General features: G+C 43.2%; 1 protein-coding gene across 2 annotated transcripts in view; it reads left to right on the top strand.

Annotated features, from left to right (window-relative positions):
• The window catches only part of calcrla (calcitonin receptor-like a), a 44,278-nt gene extending 29,322 nt beyond the window's left edge, over positions 1-14,956 (top strand). Inside the window, exons 4-13 of one of the 2 annotated variants that reach the window (XM_035393544.1) lie at positions 2,544-2,654; positions 3,959-4,071; positions 4,376-4,467; positions 5,436-5,559; positions 6,587-6,740; positions 6,883-6,943; positions 7,317-7,383; positions 8,183-8,401; positions 8,763-8,804; positions 12,109-14,956. In XM_035393544.1, coding sequence (XP_035249435.1) covers positions 2,544-2,654; positions 3,959-4,071; positions 4,376-4,467; positions 5,436-5,559; positions 6,587-6,740; positions 6,883-6,943; positions 7,317-7,383; positions 8,183-8,401; positions 8,763-8,804; positions 12,109-12,324 — 1,199 coding nt within the window. In that variant the 3' untranslated portion in view covers positions 12,325-14,956. Of the gene's footprint in view, positions 1-2,543; positions 2,655-3,958; positions 4,072-4,375; positions 4,468-5,432; positions 5,560-6,586; positions 6,741-6,882; positions 6,944-7,316; positions 7,384-8,182; positions 8,402-8,762; positions 8,805-12,108 lie in introns of both variants that reach the window. The other variant, XM_035393543.1, reaches the window with a different exon arrangement.
• The last annotated feature ends 10,078 nt before the right edge of the window (positions 14,957-25,034 follow it).

Raw genomic sequence — 25,034 nt, forward strand, 5'->3', positions numbered from 1 at the left:
TTTGTAATGATTGTTATTTGTTTAACTCGAATGCTAATTATTTCTATATTTTTGTTTCATGTTGATATTACGTTTATTACATATTACATTTATTATGCAAAAAAGAGAGACAATGAAAAATAACTCAAAACTATGTATTTTTCCTGCTTTGCGGAAATTATATAAAAGTCAAAATAGACAGCTTCGATCCATGAAGACTGTTGATTGACTTTTGAATAGGCTAGGATCATACGCGCATTGTGTGGGAAAGCCCCAAATTTAGAAACCCACTGTACGATGGCCTGTGCTTTACACTGTAGATGTGCCCGCTGTACAATGGCCTGTGCTTTACACTGTAGATGTGCTCGCCGGCTGTGCGATGGCCTGTGCTTTACACTGTAGATGTGCCCGCTGTATGATGGCCTGTGCTTTACACTGTAGATGTGCCCGCTGTGCGATGGCCTGTGCTTTACACTGTAGATGTGCCCGCTGTGCGATGGCCTGTGCTTTACACTGTAGATGTGCCCGCTGGCTGTGCGATGGCCTGTATTTTACACTGTAGATGTGCCCGCTGTATGATGGCCTGTGCTTTACACTGTAGATGTGCCCGCTGTGCGATGGCCTGTGCTTTACACTGTAGATGTGCCCGCTGTGCGATGGCCTGTGCTTTACACTGTAGATGTGCCCGCTGGCTGTGCGATGGCCTGTATTTTACACTGTAGATGTGCTTGCTGTATGATGGCCTGTGCTTTACACTGTAGATGTACTTGCTCGCTGTCCGATGGCTTGTGATTTACACTGTAGATGTGCCCGCTGGCTGTACGATGGCCTGTGCTTTACACTGTAGATGTGCCCGCTGGCTGTGTGATGGCCTGTGCTTTACACTGTAGATGTGCTTGCTGTACAATGGCCTGTGCTTTACACTGTAGATGTGCCCGCTGTGCGATGGCCTGTGCTTTACACTGTAGATGTGCTTGCTGGCTGTGTGATGGCCTGTGCTTTACACTGTAGATGTGCTCCCTGGCTGTCCGATGGCCTGTGCTTTACACTGTCGATGTGCTCACTGGCTGTACGATGGCCTGTGCCTTACACTGTAGATGTGCCCGCTGGCTGTACGATGGCCTGTGATTTACACTGTAGATATGCTCGCTGTACGATAGCCTGTGATTTACACTGTAGATGTGCTCACTGGCTGTGCGATGGCCTGTATTTTACACTGTAGATGTGCTTGCTGTATGATGGCCTGTGCTTTACACTGTAGATGTACTTGCTGGCTGTCCGATGGCTTGTGATTTACACTGTAGATGTGCTCGCTGGCTGTACGATGCCCTGTGCTTTACACTGTAGATGTGCTTGCTGTATGATGGCCTGTGCTTTACACTGTAGATGTGCCTGCTGGCTGTCCGATGGCCTGTGCTTACACTGTAGATGTGCTCGCTGGCTGTGCAAGGCCTGTGCTTTACCACTGTAGATGTGCCCGCTGGCTGTACGATGGCCTGTGATTTACATTGTAGATGTGCTTGCTGGCTGTCCGATGGCCTGTGATTTACACTGTAGATGTGCTCGCTGGCTGTCCAATGGCCTGTGCTTTACATTGTAGATGTGCCTGCTGTGCGATGGCCTGTGCTTTACACTGTAAATGTGCTTGCTGTACGATGCCCTGTGCTATACACTGTAGATGTGCTCGCTGTGCGATGGCCTGTGATTTACACTGTAGATGTGCTTGCTGTACGATGGCCTGTGATTTACACTGTAGATGTGCTTGCTGTATGATGGCCTGTGCTTTACACTGTAGATGTGCTCCTTGGCTGTCTGATGGCCTGTGCTGACACTGTAGATGTGCCCGCTGTGCGATGGCCTGTACTTTACACTGTAAATGTGCTCGCTTGCTGTGCGATGGCCTGTGCTTTACACTGTAGATGTGCCCGCTGTGCGATGGCCTGTACTTTACACTGTAAATGTGCTCGCTTGCTGTGCGATGGCCTGTGCTTTACACTGGAGATGTGCCCGCTGTGCGATGGCCTGTGCTTTACACTGTAGATGTGCTTGCTGGCTGTCCGATGGCCTGTGATTTACACTGTAGATGTGCTCGCTGGCTGTGCGATGGCCTGTACTTTACACTGTAAATGTGCTCGCTTGCTGTGCGATGGCCTGTGCTTTACACTGGAGATGTGATTGCTGGCTGTGCGATGGCCTGTGCTTACACTGTAGATGTGCTCGCTGTGCAATGGCCTGTGCTTTACACTGTAGATGTGGTCTGAGCAGGTGGGTGGCGGAGGACCCAAATGGCAGACTAGACTGACCTGAAGATTCAGATGAGCTGCTTTAGAATCGCACTGTACTAAGTGACATTATACCCCCAGCAGTGGTTCCCCTGCCACTTTAGCACACAGCGAATCACAGAATTACCAAACCACTCAGGCAGGTCAGAATACGTGAGGGAAATACCACTTTACCATGCGCCTGCCCGGAAACAGAGCCCATTGTTTAGTTTTTGTCTGACTTTCTGTGAGCGTGTGCATGCTGCAGTTTAAACAGGATGCATTTGTGGGGTGTTTTTAAAGGTCCCATGTGCAATCGGACCTGGGACGGGTGGCTGTGCTGGGACGACACAGAGGCGGGGATTACCTCCGAACAGCACTGTCCCGACTACTTCCAGGACTTTGACCCTTACGGTGAGTCTCTGCCCTGTTCTGAGCATCTGGTTCATAAAACACACCTTGCATTACATCATACACCATTCTTAAAGCAGAATCCCTCTCCCGGAGTGACTTGCAGCATGAGAGAGTGTAAGCCAATCCAGCGGAGCCGCTCAAACCTGGCTGTCCGCGTTCCCAGACCAGCTAACCTTCATGCAGTATCACTAATGCACAAAACATGGGTTTAAGAAATAAAGAAAATAAGAACTATGATATTTATCCAATTTTAATAAAATTTTAAATTAGCTTTGTATCTATCATGAGAGTAACATTACCCACAACAGGGAAATCAGTGTTTTGGAGACCATTTCACTTACGCAAGCAATCTGTCAATTTCTATATTAACCAATCAGCACTGCATGTGTTTAATTGGCTGCCAATCAGAAGTGAACTTGAATAGACACACTGTCTTCAGATCTCCAACCCTCATGTTTTGAAGTGGTGCCAGTTTACCAGTTTAGTGTTTTTGAATTCGGAAGACTTGAGTTACACGTCTGTGTTTTGTGGCTTAATGTGGCTTTAAATGCGAGAAACAGGTGATTGCTCAGGGTCTGTAGACTTCACCTTCATTTGTTCATTTAATTTATTTATTATTTCTCTGCAAAAAAAACCTTTGACACAACCAAGCTGAAGGTTTCTTTTTCATACTGTGTCCCCTTTCAGTAAAATGATGACTCACCTGCAAATGCCAATGTCTCTCTCATAGGTGCCAATGTTTACTTTGCTACATTGGCCTTGTAGCAATGGAATATTATTTTCATCTTACTTTAGGAAAATGAGGCTTGACATTGCTAGAATATTTCCATTTTTAATTTGACCTTGGAACACCGACATGAGTGTACATTTCAGTATCGGTGCGATAATGTCCACTTACCAAACTTCTCAACACTGCTTGCTTAGAAACGATGTGGGCTGATATCTCTAGAGGCCCATTCATCATGCTGAAGTCAAAAGAAGATTCATTTAGCGAGTCGTGTGGGGTGGCCGAATCTCAAGCCAACGCGGACCCCCCCACCCCTCCAGGAGAGCGCTGCACACCGCGGTACTTTATCAGCTGTGACCCTTTTGAATTCTCTGCCTTCAAACTTTCTGAATAAAGCGAGAAATACAAAGAGGGCAGACTGTCTCTTTTTTTTAAAAACCCAGATTTGACGTGATTTCGGACACGCAGTATGAGCAGCGAATCAATAGTGCAGGATGCAGCACCGCCGGTGGATGGAACGGTGCAGGTGACGAATTTGCTTACAGCTCTGCTCACAGGTCCTGTTTCTTTCCAACAGAGAAGGTGACGAAGATTTGCAATGAAAATGGCCGCTGGTTTTCACATCCACAGAGTAACAGAACGTGGACAAACTACACCAGATGCAATGAACACACAAATGAAGGCAGAGTGGTATGAGTATTTTTCAGTTTATTCATAAGTGCTTTTATATATTATATTATATTATATTATATTATATTATATTATATTATATTAGATTATATTATATTATATTATATTATATTATATTATATTATATTATATTATATTATATTATATTATATGCTATTTAAGTGTATCTGTGTCAGGTAAATTATGGTTTACATTGATGTTTGATGAATAGTTACGTAGTAACCTGTCCTGGATCAACCTGAGGTCAGTTAAATATTTGTGCTTATGGAAACTTAAGAGATTTGTATTTTCCGTTCCCTTGCAGACAGCGATGAACTTGTTCTACTTAACCCTAATTGGCCAGGGATTGTCTTTGATTGCATTGTTTATTTCACTGGGAATATTTTTCCATTTCAAGTAAGTAAATAATAGCAGCAATCTTTCTACTCATTATCAGTCACTGTGTAGGTCTGTGTGAGGTCATTCATTATCAGTTACTGTGTAGGTCTGTGTGAGGTCATTCATTATCAGTTACTGTGTAAATCTGTGTGAGGTCATTCATTATAAGTGACTGTGTAGGTCTGTGTGAGGTCATTCATTATCAGTCTCTGTGTAAGTCTGTATGAGGTCATTCATTGTCAGTTACTCTCTAGGTCATTCATTATCACTTATTGTGTAATGTGTAGGTCAGCAGGAGTAAAAACCAGCATTGAAAGACATTATTATTATTATTATTATTATTATTATTATTATTATTAATAATAATCTGATATTCGTGTGTAGTATATATTTCTGGTACTAGTTAAAACTTGTTTTTAAATACACGGCTCATCAGACAGGTCATATCAAATTTGTTTCATAGTGCATGAACACGATTGTAGTGAATATGCATGTATACCAGAGGTGGGCAATGAGGGCCGTGTCTGTTTCTGGTTTTCATGCCAACTTCTGGCCTTAATTATTTAGTTAGCCCAGACATTTACACCATCTGACATTGTGGCAACATGGTTTGATAAGCACATGAAAGCAGAAGACTGTTCTTGTGTCCCTATATGAAAGGTTTTACTGTGCTCTAATCTAGAAGTGAACTGGTGTTGATGCGTGCAGCCAGCTCATTTAGCCAGGGTAATTGGTGGAAAAAAATTTACTCACACACTGGCCCTCCAGGACTGGAGTTGCCCACCCCTGATCTATACATATTTGAGTTTAATCTTCGATTATTATACTCTAGTGTTTCTTTTGCACCTCTACATCATGAACCAATGCACTTGTTGTACGTCGCTCTGGATAAGAGCGTCTGCTAAATGCCTATAATGTAATGTAATGTAATGTATTGGTTCCTACATTCATTGTAACATTATTATCTTGGCTCTTTCTATCAGCAGCTTAAGTTGCCAGAGGATAACGCTGCACAAGAACCTGTTCTTCTCCTTTGTGTTAAACTCAATCATCACCATTATTTTACTGACCGCAGTTGCTAACAACCAGGAGCTGGTGCAGCAGAACCCTGTGAGTATGGCAGTGTATAGTGTAGTTTAGCCCTGTGAGTATGGAAGTGTATAGTGTAGAATAGCCCTGTGAGTATGGCAGTGTATAGTGTAGCAGAACCCTGTGAGTATGGCAGTGTATAATGTAGTATAGCCCTGTGAGTATGGCAGTGTATAGTGTAGTATAGCCCTGTGAGTATGGCAGTGTATAGTGTAGCAGAACCCTGTGAGTGTGGCAGTGTATAGTGTAGTTTAGCCCTGTGAGTATGGCAGTGTATAGTGTAGAATAGCCCTGTTAGTATGGCAGTGTATAGTGTAGAATAGCCCTGTGAGTATGGCAGTGTATAGTGTAGAATAGCCCTGTTAGTATGGCAGTGTATAGTGTAGTATAGCCCTGTGAGTATGCCAGTGTATAGTGTAGTATAGCCCTGTGAGTATGGCAGTGTATAGTGTAGAATAGCCCTGTGAGTATATCAGTGTTGAGTGTAACAGAACCCTGTGAGTATGTCAGTGTTGAGTATAGCAGAACTGTGAGTATATCAGTGTTTAGTGTAGCAGAACTGTGAGTATATCAGTGTTGAGTGTAACAGAACCCTGTGAGTATGTCAGTGTGTAGTGTAGCAGAACTGTGAGTATATCAGTGTTGAGTGTTACAGAACCCTGTGAGTTTATCAGTGTTTAGTGTAGCAGAACTGTGAGTATGTCAGTGTTTAGTATAGCAGAACTGTGAGTATATAAGTGTTGTGTGTAACAGTACCCTGTGAGTATATCAGTGTTTAGTGTAGCAGAACCCTGTGAGTATATCAGTGTTTGGTGTAGCAGAACTGTGAGTATATCAGTGTTGTGTGTAGCAGAACCCTGTGAAAATATCAGTATTTAGGGTAGCAGAACTCTATAAGTATGTCAGTATTTACTAAACCAGTATAATATAGTGTTTACTGTTAGCTCAATGCTGTTTAAATGATTGTGCGTTTCATCCTTTGTTTCATCAAAGCTGGTCAGTATTATGTGCTGACCATAAACTCTTTCCTGTGATGTTGTCATCGCAGGTGAGCTGCAAAGTGTCCCAGTTCATTCATCTCTACCTTTTTGGCTGTAACTACTTCTGGATGCTGTGTGAGGGGATCTACCTGCACACGCTCATCGTTGTGGCAGTGTTTGCCGAAAAGCAGCACTTAATGTGGTACTATCTTCTGGGATGGGGTACGTATGTTTGACTCATTATAGTGCAGGTCACTATTGCAATATCATGATCCTAGTTCTCCTTGTACAATTTACTATGATCCTATCATGGTCACCCTTTGATATCATGGTCACATGGGTTATTTTACTTCTTTCTCCTCAGGATTCCCATTGATACCGGCTTCCATTCATGCAATCGCCCGCAGTTACTACTACAATGATAAGTACGTTGCTGGGGTTTTCTCATGTTCAAGGTTTTGTGTTGTAGTGACAGGGACTGAAGTTAAATGTAGCTTCTCTGTATGTGGCAATGGAGCTGAGTCTTCCTGTTTATTTGACTATAATCTTATTTTTTTACCATTTGTCAGTTAAAAGTTTGTCCCAGATACAGGGCTTAATAGACTCTGTGGGCATTATCACAATTAGGCAAGTTTTTTTAAGCAGTAGGAATTCCTGGAAACATGCTAAATTTTATAATATTATCCAGCTATCTTAAGGCTTGCAGTATTACATGAAGGAATGGTCCTGCCACAATATCAAAACAAAAGATCTCAGAGAATGTTCTGAAAAATCCTTGTGTGTCTTTTCCACCTGTAGTTGCTGGATCAGTTCGAACACGTCTCTGCTCTATATTATCCACGGACCCATCTGCGCTGCATTGTTGGTAAGGCCGAGCCTGGTGATCGGAAGGCCCTCGCGAGCGTTGCGCATTATTGCGGGGATTCTCCAGGCGTTTGCTCCGCCGCGAGCTCGTTTAACAGCTCTCTGGTTAATGGGCCTCCAGGCCTCGCTCGCTCCCTGTCCGCGGCTGAATGAATAGCCCTGGCCTGCCCGTCAGTGCAGATCACAGAGCTTCATTATGGCCTCCTCAGAGCACTCTTATTCCTGCATCAGAAGGGTCCAGTTATGAGCCTGGCTCGTTATTATTACTGGGGTGGTTGGCCTTCTTCTAGCCTGTTACATTACATTTCATTCACTTAGCATTACATTTCATTACATTACAGGCATTTAGCAGACGCTCTTATACAGAGCAACTTATACAACTTTCACATTGCATCGATTTATACAGCTGGATGTATACTAAAGCAATGCAGGTTAAGTGCCTTGCTTAGGGTCCTACCCAGGAATCGAACCTGTGGCCATCAGGTAACAAGACCAGTTCCTTACCCATTGTACTACACTGCTGCTTAGCAGACGGTTGTATCCAGTGCGATTAAAAAAAGTGGAGAATATCAGTGTTAATCTGAGAAATACAAAAGTGTGACATCATCAAGAAGGTACAGAAAGTATGTTTATAATCAATAAGTGTGAAATTAATCAGACAGACCAACCACTAGTTTTGTAAACGGAAGTAGATCCCACTACACAGCCATCGTGTAGCATTCTTTTTTCCATTGGTGGAAGTGTTTGGTTTTGCTGGTTGTTTGGTTTTTAGAAGTTGACTCTTTTTATTTTGGCCGCAGGTGAACTTGTTTTTCCTGCTGAACATCGTGCGTGTCCTCATTACCAAGCTGAAGGTGACGCACCAGGCGGAATCCAGCCTCTACATGAAGGCCGTCCGAGCCACTCTCATTTTGGTGCCTCTGCTGGGGATCCAGTACGTTCTGCTGCCCTACAAACCCCATGGACGCGTCTCCTCAGAGGTCTACGATTACGTCATGCATATTTTAATGCATTATCAGGTATGGGACATACTATTTATCTTTATTATTATTACCATTATTATTATTATTATTGTTATTATTATTATTAATATTATTATTATTAGTAGTAGTAGTAGTAGTAGTATTAAGTGCAGTGTCAGTGACTGCAGGTAGTCTAGAGTGATAAAAAGCGTTTTCTGAATAGACAAAGTCAAATACATGGACTGACAGCTCGGTCAGTCTGACTGTCCAAATCCCCCAAGCCAGGTGCTGAAGTGCCTGACCTGTATCACTGGGAACACAGATGCATTCTGGGGTCATGTCTGGAGTTGAAGGGAGATAAAATGATCTGAGAGGGAGATACTTATCTTAACTGAGTATTGTCCTTTTTCTTTCGCAGGGGCTGCTGGTGTCCACCATTTTCTGCTTTTTTAATGGAGAGGTAAGATTTTCAATTTAATATTTGATTAAATTGTTCCCATTTCCTGATTTAATTGTCAGTGCTACAAGGAGATCAAGGTAGGCTGAGCTTGTTAAGATGAGATCAGGTCTTGTTGCTAGGAGACTAAGTAAAACGATCCCCATGTGTTACCATCTATGTAGCATCAAAAGGCTGAAATCATTGTACACCAAGTAAACTGCGTCAATGAATACAGCATTTACAGAATGAATTTTCTGTGTGGCTTAGAAAAGGACACAATGTTGTATTTCCAATATAGGATGTTTAGGTACATGTGATACTAAATTGTATAAGTTAACTAGCCTATGATTTCATGGATCATGTATGACAACAGGTAAATGCTAAGAAGCAAGGCAGGTGTTTTTTTTAGATATTTCCTGAATGGCATGTCCTTGCATTGACCATGGAGCAGGTTTATGTAGTCCACAGATGCTGGAACCAACCACTTAAACCCAACACAGCTAAGTCTAACTCACATTTACAACCAATTATGTTACTTTCTCAAAGTCATTTAAAGTTTAAGAAAACACGGACAGGAGAAGGCCTGCACTGTAAAAACTGCATGGAAACAAGGTGTTCAATTAGTGTCTTTAATAGGTCTCAGTTCCCATCACTGAAGCAAGCACTGCTATTATCTTGCATCAGTATGACGAAAGCCTACAAGACATGAATATGGAGTTAGGCGATAACGTCGGTATAACACCCTGCTGCTGATTATACACACTGGTGAAATGCACAGGCAAATACAGAGATTACCATTACATCGCTTCCCTGCAGCAAATTCATTTAGGTGACTTAAAGCAGAGTCATAAGTGAGGAAGCATCCATCTTGTATGTTCAAATGAAGAAAGCATTTCTGAGATTAAGGGTCAAAATGAAATTAATTAAAATCCTCGCCAGCCAATCTTCTTGAACAGCCAAGCAGGGAAAAACACCCGCTTCTCTACTCTGGGTGTGTGGCACACCAGGATTTAACAGCTTTTTACATTTAAAAGTTTGTTGTAGCGTTTCCTGTCTTACTCTGAAGCTCTGGATAGCTGAATTAGACTTATGCTATGTTCAGAGGACTTTCATTTTTTATCTCATGTCACCCTTCAGAAGACTTCAGAGTTACACAGGGCACTGTTTCATGTTAATGGCCTGTGAACCTGATTAATTCAATATTTTATTTATTTACTTTTTTGTATACCTTGGACAAAATTGTGGGAAACAACATCAGAAGTATTCTCCTGGAAGCCGCAAAAAAAACATGGAAAAAAACTGTCCTGATGTCCCCAGCATAAAGTTCACCACGAAATTCCCCTCCGGAAAATTCCAAGATATATTCACTCCAGATTATTTGAATATTGGCAGACGTCCACGGGCACAGCAGTTGCTGTTGTGATGCAGAGGGATGTTCTGAAACTTGGCCTGTTGTGTTGGTATTGGACTGGCCTGAAAGCTGTGCATGCATCCATACAGATAAGCCCTAATGGGCCCTAATACTATGTAAAAGTTGTGTAAGTCGCATCTGCTAAATGCCAGTAATGTAATCTAATGGACACACACACATAGGCTGGGTAAAGAACACGGATAAGGCCTAATGGGGAAACATGCACAGGCTGGGTAAATATTGCAATGTGTAAAAAAAATGCTTTTATGTGAAATGTATTTATCATATTTTTGAAGAAGTCCATTTTTACACTTAATAGTTTTTTCTATTTACAGACAGCTTAAAAAGACTCAATTGAATCTGGCTATTTTGGCCTCTCATTAGACCTCATATGCAATGTCAAAGTTTCCCACTGTTTCCCATGCACTGACTTTATTTGGGTAGCCCTAAATAGATTTGCCCTCGCCCAAAAAGTGCAGCCTACTGTCGCCTTAAAACTGCCTTCCATTTTACCTGCCTCCCATGCACTTTCAAAATGGGAGCCTAATTCTGTCAATACAATTACCTGTCATCTACCAAATTTCATTACATTGCGCCCTGCTCGATAGCTGAAAGGTTACGATTAAACTCTGAGGCATGGCAGGACTACTGCACTTAAACCGCTGCAGATCATCTTTCCTCCTCTATCTTGCTGAGGCAATGGGAGCCAATTACAGTATGAACACGCAGATGAAGGCAGGCTGAGACAGGGTTCTAAGTGCAAAGAGTCTAAGGTGTACAGCGGTGTAGGTGTTACAGCAGTGCACCTTGAATCAATCATTTAAGACGTTAATTTAATTATCTAAAACATTTTTGTTAGACGCTGGCGTATAATTTCATGGCCCTTGGGCTTTAAGGGTTTAACAGCAATCTGCTTTACATAATATTCAGTATAATTACATACGGTCTTAGTTTAAAGCGTAATTTTGCCCCTGAGATTAAAATTGTGGCATTCGGTCCGCATTGGTTTCGGCTGCGCTGGCTGGGGGAGAGAGCACACGCACCTGGGCTGCGTTAACTAATCAGCCCAGGTGCTTAAAGGTGTGCTGCTCTCCACAGTTCGAGGCCGATATCGGGAGCTAACACCGAGAGCGCAGTTTCGTTGAGTTTCGTTTCTTTTGGCTCAGCTGGGATCTCCCTCCCAGGGGTGCCACATTAGCGTGGGACAATAATTCATGAGATTATGATGAGTTTATGAAATCACTGACAGGAATTAAAAATTGATGTCGGATTTTTACCCCTGTCTATCAATTTACTGGTTTGAAAAGAAATGAAACAGAAGCCTGATTTCCTTTAAAATGTGTATCACTTGTGTCATCATTAAGATGAATATCATGCAACTTCTACTTGTTGTTGTCGCCTAAAAGCTTCTTCCATTTTGGGCTGAGATCTGCATTCTACTACTGGCTGTCGTCAGCCGTAGATCTCCCTGTCATCAGCCGTAGATCTTCACTTACGGGGACTGCCACAGCCAAAATGTGTTTAACACAGGAGTCATTACAAATAAATCACATGGGTTAATGTGTTAATATTGACAGACCTAAAATAAACAAAACAATGTCAGTGGTTGACACCCAGTGAATGTTTAACTCTTCATGCACATGGAAGAATGGGTAGGTCCTTTAGCATTGACTGGCTGATGTAAAGGGAATATTAATCATGTATACAGGAATAAGACTGGCCTACTCCTCTCATAACGCATGTGAAGGGCATAATCGGAATATGACCCTGACCGGAATGAGGATCATTCTTCAGCAGAACGTGTGCATGTAAACGTGGTCATTGAAGAAAAACATCCGTTGGAAATCTTTGTTGTTAAATGGGAAGGTCCTGAATTGAAGTGTAAGCTCACGGTCCCTGTCCCTGTCGGTGCAGGTGCAAGGCGTACTGAGGCGACACTGGAACCAGTACCGCATGCAGTTTGGGGGAAACTTTGCCCACGCGGACGCCAGGTCCACCTCCTACACGGCCTCCTCCATCACCGAGGTGCAGGGCTGCTACAGCATCGACGGACACTCGGAACACTTGAACGGCAAGAGCTGCCACGACATCGAGACCACCATCCTGAGAACGGAGCACCCGTTCGCCTGAGGCCCCGCCCCTCTGGCCGAGGGGCCTACCGCAGCGCAGGAAGTCAGAGGGTTCCGTGCTGATGTCACGCAGCAGACCAGGAAGTCCCCGTTACTCTGTATGAGCCAGAAATGGTTTCACTGTCTGTAATAGAAATGGGCGCTTCATTTTGACTGGGGATCCCTGAGGATTCTTCCCGGCAGATTGTAGGGATTGTAAGACATCATTAGCTGCTCTTTTACTCCTTATCTCTGAAAAACATGCACACACTCTGGATGTCTGTCTCAAAGCAAAGCGCTGTACCCTCCTCTCCTCATAAAAACATGAAAAAGGCACCATCACCCATCCGCATTACAACTTTTCAGGTTCATTTGAAAGGAACCATTTTGCTTGTGAAAAAAATACATTAGTGCTTTTGTCAAGAGCTTGATACCAACATTCAGACTGGTCCCCTAATGCTTGTTCATGCTTTAATAAAATAATAATAACAAAACAAACATGGCCGCTATGGACTGTGAAGAGGAGTCCAAGAGAAAGAGGAGGCAGACATCTTGAAGCACTGGATCTACACTTACACAGTTTAATAACCTCTCACTGTCTTCACTGTCATTATTACCCATTATCCTTTATCTTCAAGACCAATTATCATGCTGTGCTTAATCAGTTCTTATTTTATTTTTTTCCACTTTCAGTGAGTTATATGATTTCTGATTATGTAATATTAGACAAAGCACTGCAAAAACAAGTCTTCAAGTGTACTTGACTTTTTTATCATGAATTACGTGGGGAGAAATGTTAACCTGAATAATCTTCCACGAGAGATGACATGGTGAGTACTATATCAGATGCTGCAGGATACATCAGATAAACTCAATCTCCACAAATTCATTGTGGTGTAATTATAAAGTGATTTTATTTGATCGTAAAAATTGTATGACGTGTACTGAATGTGTAAGGCCTACCACTGCAGTCTTCTAGGAAATGTGGCTCCTCCTTACGGTGAGTCATTTATGTTTTATGAATCCAGTTTTATTCCGTTTTAAGAGAAGTTGGTGCCCTTTTGATTCTAAACAGTTTTGACGGGCCTTTTTATGACCTTGTCTAAATATAAGGATTTCTTTCTAATTCCCATACTATAATAAATACATTATTTTACATTTTTCAGATCCATGGCATTGTTAAGGCATTAGAATTTCTCAAAATATTTTTGCATCCAATTACAAAAAAGGTACACATGTTATGTATTCAGCTGAAGTGAAATGACATTGCAATATAGCTAACATAATTCAAGCCCTGAATTTATGATTGCGTTAATATTCATAAACCATGACAGATATTTCTATCCTTAGCAGTGTATCCATGGATCCTGTGTATATGAGGTAAATTCGACAAGTCTTGCAGAGCAGGCTCAAGGGGGAAAGAAAGATGGCCGATGGGTCTCAACTGAAGATGAATTAAAATATCTGTATTTAATCATTTCATATTCATGACAGCACATTCAGCCTTCAGATACAATTGGCCTACTTTATTCTACCGCTGGCTGTAATCTACAATCTTAAATATGAAATTAATCTTCTTACATTCCCTCAGGACTTAGATGTATGCCCTATAAATATATGTCATTTTTATGTCTGGCACATATATTTATCTTGTTTCCATTAAGTACTTTCAGAAAATCTTTTCTTTGAGCATTCAAGTCATTTCATGTTCAAATGCTGGAAAGAAATCTGCTTACACTCAGAAATTGTAAATACGTTTGTAAATCAAGGACTGCAAAGGTTATTTGTGTGTAACATGTTTATATGTGTATGCGTATATGTGTATACAGATAGAAATACATTCAAGTATGAGTTATCGTTTTTATTTATGAGACTATGGGAGACTGAATGGAAGTGCTTTGGAGTGTGTTTTTTTCTGTAAAAGAAGATGAGGGGTCTCCCTACTGGCAGACACCAGGCCTAAGAGTGATGCTAATGCGGAAAACTTTACTGTACAAATGTTTGTATGGGGACTCAGTGTAGTGAACTGGGTTTAATTACAGAAAGATGGCAGGGTTTCGTAATCAACTCTGTAAGACCAATCAGCTTCGGCACGATGGCTTTCAACATTGGTATCTTTCCAGGAAGTGTCATAATTTTTTGTATATTTAGGACTTAACATAGTTAGACTAAGAAAACGGCATTATCAATGTTTTTTGTTTTTTTTTTCAAAAGAAGGAAAATAAAAAGCTAATGATATGAAATATGAATGGAAAGTGCTACTTGCAACAATTGCAGTGTGTACCGATTCAGCTGAAGTTAACATTGTTACATTTTTATGGTAAATTTAGTGATAAAGTGTGTAATCTACTTTTATATCACCACAAGGCTTGTAGACCATGTTGCTTTTTTTTCTGAAACGTTTTCATAGGTGTTTGCATTTGTGTACACCTTGCAGCTCATCGAAGAGCAAACCTGTTTATAGATGATGTTGAAATAACATCAGTATGATACTGTACTCTATTTTATTCAGATCCTGATGCTTGGACTCTTCTCCGCAATGTGTGAATTTAAAACGTGTCTTTTATTCTGTAGATGTTGACATATATTTCTGGCCAACTGTTTATTACTGAATGTGGGCAATCTTGCAAATATAGATCATTATCAGCAAACGTGCATCTCATGGGGTTTTTTCTTTTCTTCAACATTGTGTTTCAGCATCTGTTTGAGTTATTTAACCTATTCAGTTAAGCAGTGTAACTGAATGACAGTCACCTGTGTGTAAAGCTGTCCCAGTTATATAGACATTCATAGAATTTTGTCCAACGTTTAATTTTCTAAATGGTCCCATAGCCAGTCATTGCAGCTAACTCTCTCAGAATCACGTTTAATTACACAATCATATTACAAAACCTGCTCATCGTACCCTTTATGAGGTCAGCTTGTATATTATCCAGTTGTATAACAGAATGCAGCATGTACAGTACATGTGCACATGTAGTACCTTATCCCTAGACTTAGCCAGTCCCATAATGTATATGCCATACTGCCAGGCTAATGTGTTTAGTAGCAGTGCCATATCTCATGCACACAGTTTACATTGGGAAGAACGCAGCTCTTGCTGATGTTAAAGAATTTAAACGTTCATATAAGGGTCAACAGAGCAAGGAGAGACGCGAGTCATTATCGTCGACTTAATCATCAGGGAATCCCATATAGTGAAATAATCCTCAGGGAATCCCATATAGTGAAATAATCATCAGGGAATCCCATATAGTGAAATAATCATTAGGGAATCCCATATAGTGAAGTAATCATTAGGGAATCCCTTATAGTGAAATAATCCTCAGGGAATCCCATATAGTGAAATAATCATCAGGGAATCCCATATAGTGAAATAATCCTCAGGGTATCCCATATAGTGAAATAATCATCAGGGAATCCCATATAGTGAAATAATCATTAGGGAATCCCATATAGTGAAGTAATCATTAGGGAATCCCTTATAGTGAAATAATCCTCAGGGAATCCCATATAGTGAAATAATCATCAGGGAATCCCATATAGTGAAATAATCCTCAGGGAATCCCATATAGTGAAATAATCATCAGGGAATCCCATATAGTGAAATAATCATTAGGGAATCCCATATAGTGAAGTAATCATTAGGGAATCCCTTATAGAGAAACAATCACCAGGGAATCCCCTATAGCGATATCTCTAGAAACAATGGGGTCTTTTTGAGATTTGTCCCCAACAGACTCTTTATAGTGAAAACCTATGACTGGCTCATTTATTTATTTATTTATTTATTTTTGCTGTAGTTGTGGTAGTTTCAGCGTAGTTACAAACCAAGTAGTACCCCATTTTATCGATTCACGCATCTGATGCATCTTGGGTTATCTAAGGTTTTTCTGAATTCAACTGCAAATTAAGAACTTCCAGAAGTTCTAGAGTTCTTAGATTATCAGTGGCTTCTGTTATAATAATAACAATAATAATAATAATAATAATAATAACAACAACAATAATAAGAAGAAGAAGAAAAAAAATGGAAGAAGAATTATTGCTAGACCAGGAGTTGAGGAGTAGTGTACAGAAAGCAGTGTTATACTACACTACCACATACCCCTGCTCTTCAGAAGCAGCTTTTAATGCTAAAAGTGTATGGATAATGGCAGCACTGAAATAAAAATTATAACAGCATATGAGTGGTGTGGTGCTGTAAAGCTGCAGTGAAGACTCCCAGCAAATAGAGTGGACCCACCTCACAGCCTGACGCAGATGCGCCTCTTCCCTGCTCACTCCCTTAAGCTCTTTCCCTTCCTGTCTCCATTTTAGAGAGGAGAGCAGGACATTTGCTGCTCATCAGGAAGTGTTTTTCTGGTTTTTCCTTTGACCAATCAGGCCTCAATGAATTCAGTTCGTTAGCAACTGCTTGACAACCGCACTTGGTGTGAGTTTTCTACCCCGTCTGCATCTCGTTGCTGTTATAAGGCTTGGCAAAATAAAATGAATACATGTTTTAATGCTTTGAAAATAGTATAATGTACAAGGTATCCAACAACATAAAAAGCACACCTGCTGTAGTTACTTAGTATTGAACTTCACAGATCACCTTTGAGCCACGTTGCTCATGTGACCATGAGGTCGTTTCCATGGAGAAGCTGTAGGACATGCAGCACTTCTACTGTTCAGGTGCAGTGGAACACAAAGCAGGATTCCACAAACAGAACTTTCCAAAAAATGCAGTGTTCATTGACACCCTAACAGAAAAGGATTATTACTTCAAACATTACAGTGGTTCTCATAATCCCAATTTTAATGGGGCGTAGGAAAGAATATAGCCATATTCTTACTCGTAACAGTGAGTGAACACAAAGTAACCCAACCAAAGAGATGCCTTTGATGTTTCAATTCATAAAGGTGATTAACTTCTGTTTTTAAATGTGTTCACGGGAAAAGACTGGTCAGGTTTGTTAAAGAATATATACGGCATGCACAGTAAAATGTTCAATGCCAGTTAAACTCTGATAGTATACATATGAATCCAATAGGGACCGTATGTGCCCAGTCACAGTTGATTTCACACTGGATGTTTTACTACATATATGCAGTAACGGTTGGAAAAAAACTGCGCAAGGGGTTCTCCACACCCTGTTCTAGAGCACAGATTCTCAAATCTGGCCCTTGACACAATAGTACTGATAACTTTCTATTCAACCTAGTTCATTTAATGATCGATTAACGTCACTGATTGGCCAGGGATTCCATTCATCTGATGTCATAGGTGTAAATCAATCCCTGATTGGTGGGGAAGAGTGAAAAACAGCTCCTGGAATCCAGATGCACACTCCGGTATTCTTATCCTAGAGGTTAACTTTTGTTCTTGTTCATGTTGATTAAAAAGATTCATCACACAAAAAATAAGATTTATTTAAATCCTGACTGTAAATTTTGATATAATTTGGATTCTAGTGTTATGTTTACCTCCCCACCACCCCCCCCGCCACCCCCCCCCCCCCCCCCCCCCCCCTAAAAAAGAAAAAAATTTAAATGAGAAGCAAACACAAAGAGCCAATCCTGCTCATCATGAAAAGGCCAGAACGTGGTACCTCTCCCTGGGCACGGCTTCCCAAAATGGACCGGATGCCCCTCTTCCTGTCCCGCTGCTCGCAGTGCACAGAACATCCAGGAATTCTCCAGCGGAAAAAGCCACAGCGCCGCCCCGGGGAGAGACGGAAATCAGCGTGTCACCACTCGGGCCTAGTCAGAGCGGCAGATCCGCTCGGACCGAGCCAGAGCGGCAGATCCGCTCGGACCGAGCCAGTGCGGCAGATCCGCCCGGACCGAGCCAGAGCGGCAGATCCGCCGGGACCGAGCCAGTGCGGCAGATCCGCTCGGACCGAGCCAGAGCGGCAGATCCGCTCGGACCGAGCCAGTGCGGCAGATCCGCTCGGACCGAGCCAGAGCGGCAGATCCGCTCGGACCGAGCCAGAGCGGCAGATCCGCTCGGACCGAGCCAGAGCGGCAGATCCGCTCGGACCGAGCCAGTGCGGCAGATCCGCTCGGACCGAGCCAGAGCGGCAGATCCGCTCGGACCGAGCCAGTGCGGCAGATCCGCTCGGACCGAGCCAGAGCGGCAGATCCGCTCGGACCGAGCCAGTGCGGCAGATCCGCTCGGACCGAGCCAGAGCGGCAGATCCGCTCGGACCGAGCCAGTGCGGCAGATCCGCTCGGACCGACCCAGTGCGGCAGATCCGCTCGGACCGAGCCAGTGCGGCAGATCTCCACACCAGACAGAGTCAACCGGAGCTGCTCTCAGCCAGTATCTGCCTTTAATTTTACACATGAGTACAGGTCAGAGGGGTTGGGGGGCTTGGGGGGTGGAAGATAAGGAAGAATAAAGGTTGAATCTAGGATACAGATTCTCTCACGTTAACAAACACTCCACTGCCACAGTTTCTCGCTCTCTATGGACTACCCAGACCTTTCCCAGCTTTTTATTCCGATTGTATGTGAGTACCTGTGAAAAGATCACTGCTTCAAAGCAAAGCCTTCTCCTTTGTGGAATTTCCTGTTGTACAGTACATCATAAATCTGGCTTTCCCATTCTAGTGTTAATCATGGTGTCCTATGGTCTTTACAGTGTAACACCACTTTTCACAGGTATACAGAACAAGCCTATGTTTGAGCTTTAAAAATAAATGCACAGAATAACAGCATTTATAAACAGGGACTCAACTCAAATAGTTTGCCTGACGGCCTACCTCGCCTTCTGGCAAGTCAGTTATCATATTTCCCGTCCTCTTTAATCTACATCAGTTGTCACTAATAAGTACATGCTGCTTTCAGTCCATAGAATCAGAGACACGCATTTGTAATGTATTTTTTCTGTCTTGCCAAGCAATAGGAAGCAGGACTTCACACAAAAAGGGCAACTATAGTACCTGGACCAAAAAAAAAAAAAGGTAAATAAGATTAATCATAAAAACAATTGACAGCTTAAAAAATGAAAGTCTAAAAACTCAACTAAATGCAGGATTTAAAATTTGTGATTAAATTTGATTACAATCAGTTGTTTAACAGTCTCCTTCATCATTATTTGGCAGTGCTGAGTGTAAACATGTCGAAAGGAGAAGAGTTGCTTTGGAAGGACAATTCTTGTTTTGCCGTCTGTATGATATTAGTAACAATTGCTTTGTCTCTATCCCAGAACCCAGTACCAACTCATTACATTACATTACAGGCATTTAGCAGACGCTCTTATCCAGAGCGACTTACACAACTTTTACGTAGCATTTTACATGGTATCCATTTATACAGCTGGATATATACTGAAGCAATTTCGGTTAAGTACCTTGCTCAAGGGTACAACGGCAGTGTCCTACCCGGGAATCGAACCTGCGACCTTTCGGTTACAAGCTCAATTCCTTACCCACTGTGCTATACTCCGTCCTAAACTCGGTGCCTTGTTTGTATGCTAATAATTTGGTTGTTTCTTTTGGAATTTCTAAGCAACTTCTTTTAATGTTTTGATGTAATATTCACTAATTTGACTGCACTGTATGTCTGTTAAGCCAGTATTTGGTATTCATTTTTCAGTTCAGTCTTCAGCCATATCATGTTTCAGGTAATCTAACGTCTTGACTCTTGAACAGTGGATCATTTCAACCACACTTTCGGAGCGGAGGCGCTAAAACCCATTCTTCTTGGAAACCTTTTAGACTAGCCTGATGAATTTGTGAACTAGCCAAAATGGCACCATGCGTGTATTACACAAGCTGCATTTGGCGTCAAGCCATTGAATGTGCCATTGTATGCTTCCAGCCTGTAGCGTGCATTGTCAGTGATGGCAAGAATAACTTTTAAATTGGATTTAATTGATTTTCCTTGTGGAACACGCATAATGTGCTAATAATAGCCTGTGCCATCTGTTGACTCCTCAGTGACCACAGGCATGTAGTCACCTGATTTGACCAGCTCTGGCATTTCTTACATGCCTTTTTTTATTTTTTTATTTTTTTAATGCTCGTAATTTAGAATTAGTGAAGTACACTTTTCTGGTGGAATGTTTGCCCTCAGAAAAGCATTTGGCAAATCTTGTGTCCGGACTTCTGAACCGAGGACCATGTTCCACTCCGCCATGTGTTCCATCTCCCCCCTGGCTGCTCTGTGAGACTCTGCAACCTGCGCTGAGCTGGTGTATGTGCTTTTAACAGCTTTAAAATAGATACACATCCCTGCTTTGCTGTACAGTAAATGCTTGGTTGTCTGTTTACATATCACTTTGAGCTCTGTGTCTTGTCTCAGGTTGTGGTCATTGTTGAAGTGGCTTAGCGTTATGCCCAATAGCGTACACCTGGCTATTGTAACGCAAGTGGACTCTGGAATGCAACACAGTGTCTTCTTGTTTTTATGCCTGTTATGAATGTGTTGTAAAATGTGTAAAATAAAAAGACTCACTTGGTGTGCAGTGTACCAGGGGGATACTGATGCAGCCATTTTGTGTTTGACATTCAGTCCCTGTCTCATTCCCTCCTCAGTATTACCTCAGCTAATTGCATTTATGAGGGTCACAGTTGATCACTCATTTTTAATTAGTAAAGGTAGAAATGTGACAATCCAATACCTACAGCAGCCATGGGGATTTATGTGGTAATATAAGTTTAAGTCATTTCGGGCCTCATGCCTAATAGCCAGTGAGATGTCTCGAATTTATAACATAGCATTTATGTGTTTCAATTTGTATTCCTTTTTATTGGGTAATCTCTCTGTAAAGTACAAATGCACAGATCTGACAGTCTGGTGCATTTTACTGAGGCATTATTTATTGGAATCTGTCCTAATGGTGAAGTCTGTTTGGACATCTGGCTCTCTTACTCAGAATCAAAGAGCATGAATTGAAACCAATCAGAATCAGAGCCAAGAGAGCAGTCTGCTGCTCTGTATAGTGCTTTGCTATCGTTTATCATCCTTCCTGCTTATTTATGCTTCTTGCGTAATCAACAGCCAGCTAAAATGTGATGGTAATACACACCATATGTTGAAAGAAGATGCATTATTTTGCTTAAAAGTGCATTTCAGAATTTTCCTGAAACAAACTAGTGGTCACTTTTTAAAGTGTTGCAGTTCAGTTGATGTTCAAATTGGCTTTCGTGGGATTATTTCTATGCATTTGTGTCATATTGTGGTCTACTGAAACGACACAACCACGTGCACTTCTGCACTTTTGCTTTTTGACAGTGTACAACAGTACATTTCGTTACAATATTACAATAATTATTTATGAGAATTATTTATTTTATAATTGTATTTTGTCATTAACTTTTGTTTAACTAGACCAGAAAATATACATTTTTTTTTGTAGCCCTATCCCTCCTGCCCCCTAGTGGTATGGACGCTGCCGTCCACAGAATGGTAACAAAGCAAATATCCACAATTTATTAAAAAATGGGCCACAAACACGGCGCAAATTTGAGGTCAGTGCCGGCAACAGACTCCTTTCTGGCCAACAATGCCACTAGTTAATTCTTCCCATATTTCCAAAATTTTGATACAGTCTTGATGGCACACATGTGCCCTTCAAATAATGCCACAAGCTCTAGGGCAACACACAGCTCACAAGCTGTGTGTTGCCAGAAAGTTGTAAGGTTTTATTTAAGAGTAGTACACCCAGGTGAAAATTTCCTTTAGCAATGCTTTGGGAGAAAAGGTTAAAAAAAAGAGTAATATTTGTGATTTCTGTATTCAAAATGAAAATGTACTGAAGTATCAAAGATTATTTTTGAAAATAAAGTCTCGCTCTTCTTTCAGCAGATAACCCTACATGACACAAACATACACATATACACAGGCACATGCGCGGACACACACACACACACACACAAGCACATGCACAGGCACTTGCGCGCGCGCACACACAGGCACAGGCACGTGTAAACACGTGCACACAAAACACACACCTAGGAAAGTAAAAGTTTGCGTTCTAACTGAAAGAGACGTGCCGTTCAGTAAAGGCTGAGCCAATAAAACATTGCTGCTCAAACTGGTATGAGTGATCATGCATCAGGTAAGACATTATTATCGTACTGCCATCAATGAGGTATACTTATCAGATGTTTTATAAAGATAGGCACATTGCAATGTACACATTATTGCAATCATGGCTAGGCTCGCCTACCATCTGCTCAGAAAAATATACAGTTAATAAACTCGCCTTTCTGTGAGGTAACATGGAGAATTAAATAAATAAATGAATGAACAAACAACTCAGGGCACCTCAGAGTGAAATTTTCCTGTTAAAATAACACTTCTTTAGAAGCATTTGCCGGTCAGCCAGCCCTAGAAGATGCCCGGGACAAATAGGAACACCTCTTCCCTCTTCTGAGGTCAGGTTACCAGGCCCAGGGCAAACCCAGGGGGCCCCAGGCCCAGTGCTCACCCAGGGGCCCCAGTCCCAGGCCCAGTGCTCACCCAGGGGCTCCAGTCCCAGGCCCAGTGCTCACCCAGGGGCCCCAGTCGCGGGCCCAGTGCTCACCCAGGGGGCTCCAGTCCTGGGACCAGTGCTCACCCAGGGGGCTCCAGTCCCGGGCCCAGTGCTCACCCAGGGGGCCCCAGGCCCAGCGCTCAATCAGGGGCCCCAGTCCCAGGCCCAGCGCTCACCCAGGGGCCCCAATCCCAGGCCCAGTGCTCACCTAGGGGTCCCCAGGCCCAGTGCTCACCCAGGGGGTCCCAGGCCCAGTGCTCACCCAGGGGGCCCCAGGCCCAGTGCTCACCCAGGGGCCCCAGTCCCAGGCCCAGCGCTCACCCAGGGGCCCCAATCCCAGGCCCAGTGCTCACCCAGGGGCTCCAGTCCCAGGCCCAGTGCTCACCCAGGGGCCCCAGTCCCAGTGCTCACCCAGGGGCCCCAGTCCCGGGCCCAGCGCTCACCCAGGGGGCCCCAGTCCCAGCACTCACCCAGGGGCCCCAGTCCCGGGCCCAGCGCTCACCCAGGGGGCCCAGTCCCAGCACTCACCCAGGGGCCCCAGTCCCGGGCCCAGCGCTCACCCAGGGGGCCCCAGTCCCAGCACTCACCCAGGGGCCCCAGTCCCGGGCCCAGCGCTCACCCAGGGGGCCCCAGTCCCAGCACTCACCCAGGGGCCCCAGTCCCAGGCCCAGCACTCACCCAGGGGGCCCCAGTCCCAGTCCCAGTGCTCACCCAGGGGGCCCCAGTCTCGGGCCCAGTGCTCACCCAGGGGGCCCCAGGCCCAGTGCTCACCCAGGGGCCTCAGTCCCGGGCCCAGTGCTCACCCAGGGGGCTCCAGTCCCAGGTCCAGTGCTCACCCAGGGGGCCCCAGTCCCAGTGCTCACCCAGGGGGCCCCAGTCCCAGTGCTCACCCATGGGCCCCAGTCCCAGGCCCAGTGCTCACCCAGGGGCTCCAGTCCCGGGCCCAGTGCTCACCCAGAGGCTCCAGTCCCAGGCCCAGTGCTCACCCATGGGCCCCAGTCCCAGGCCCAGTGCTCACCCAGGGGCTCCAGTCCCAGGCCCAGTGCTCACCCAGGGGGCCCAGATTTGATCCAATGCGGAGAGGCAGAAATGGAAAAGCTTTCCACCAGGAGCCAGACGCCACCCGAACACTTTCCAGACTCTTTCTCCTCCTCAACTGAGTATCCCACTAAGATGGGTACTGCAATCTCTCCATCACAGCTCAGGTTGTATATTATTCTTATTAGCCATTGTAATTGCAACCTTGCAACCAACAGTGCAAGGGCTTGGCTTGTTAAATAATAATTAAAAACAATAAAATAAAATAACAGAATAAAAAAACAGCAATACTTAAACAAGGAAATTAATCTTGTTGTTCAAAATTAATAAAATAAGAAAAACAAGAAAGAGAGAGAATTTTTCTAAGTAAAATGAATTTGAACAAAATAAATTGGTAATAATCTAGCTTGTGCATGGCTCTGTTTCTGGAGGGAAATTACATCCGCACTCTGCTGGTCCGCTCAATCGGCCATCATCACCTGCTTCCTTATCGACGAATGTTAAACAGACATGACAGGCCAAATCCATTAGCACCAGCGCCAGACATCAGCTCAATCATGCACTCCACATCTCTGCTCTGCCTGGTCCCTGTCCGTCACAGCCGCCTCTCAACATGCCTGGCCAATCACAGGCTGTTCCCTGCAAGTCCCCCCCCCCCCCCCCAGTGCCTATGCCAGGCCAACTGGAGAGGGACTGGAGCCAAGACCCCTGCCAGTATCATAATAAGCCCTGTAATGCAGTAACATAACTGCACTACAACATTTAACTTGCACAGAAAATTTCAATACAAAATAACTTCTTGATTCAACTAATTAACGAATCATTACCTTCAATCAAGATTGTAAGTAAAATCAAAGGTCTTAGCGCTGGGCTAAAACAAAAACCTCCCTTATACAGATCATTTATCTTTTTACTACAGCGATAATTCTGGTCCTGGTGGGCCACAGAGTCTGCTGTTTTTTCTGGGTTTTTTTTATTTTTACATCAGTGATTGATTCAGACCCAAGGAATCAGGTGACCTGAATTAACTGTGCAACCAACTGCTTTAGTTGATCAATTGCTGTGCTACTCAAGTTCTGAGTAACAACAAAAGCCAGCAGACCCTCTCCATGACCAGGAGTGAGGACCACTGGCTCATAGATATGCTTTTCATAGCATTTCGACTTCCATACATGATTTAAAAAAAATAAATCTTTCAATTAGAAACTCAACTGTATGATTAGTCA

Source organism: Anguilla anguilla, chromosome 15, assembly GCF_013347855.1.
Source record: "Anguilla anguilla isolate fAngAng1 chromosome 15, fAngAng1.pri, whole genome shotgun sequence".
NCBI lineage: Eukaryota > Metazoa > Chordata > Actinopteri > Anguilliformes > Anguillidae > Anguilla > Anguilla anguilla.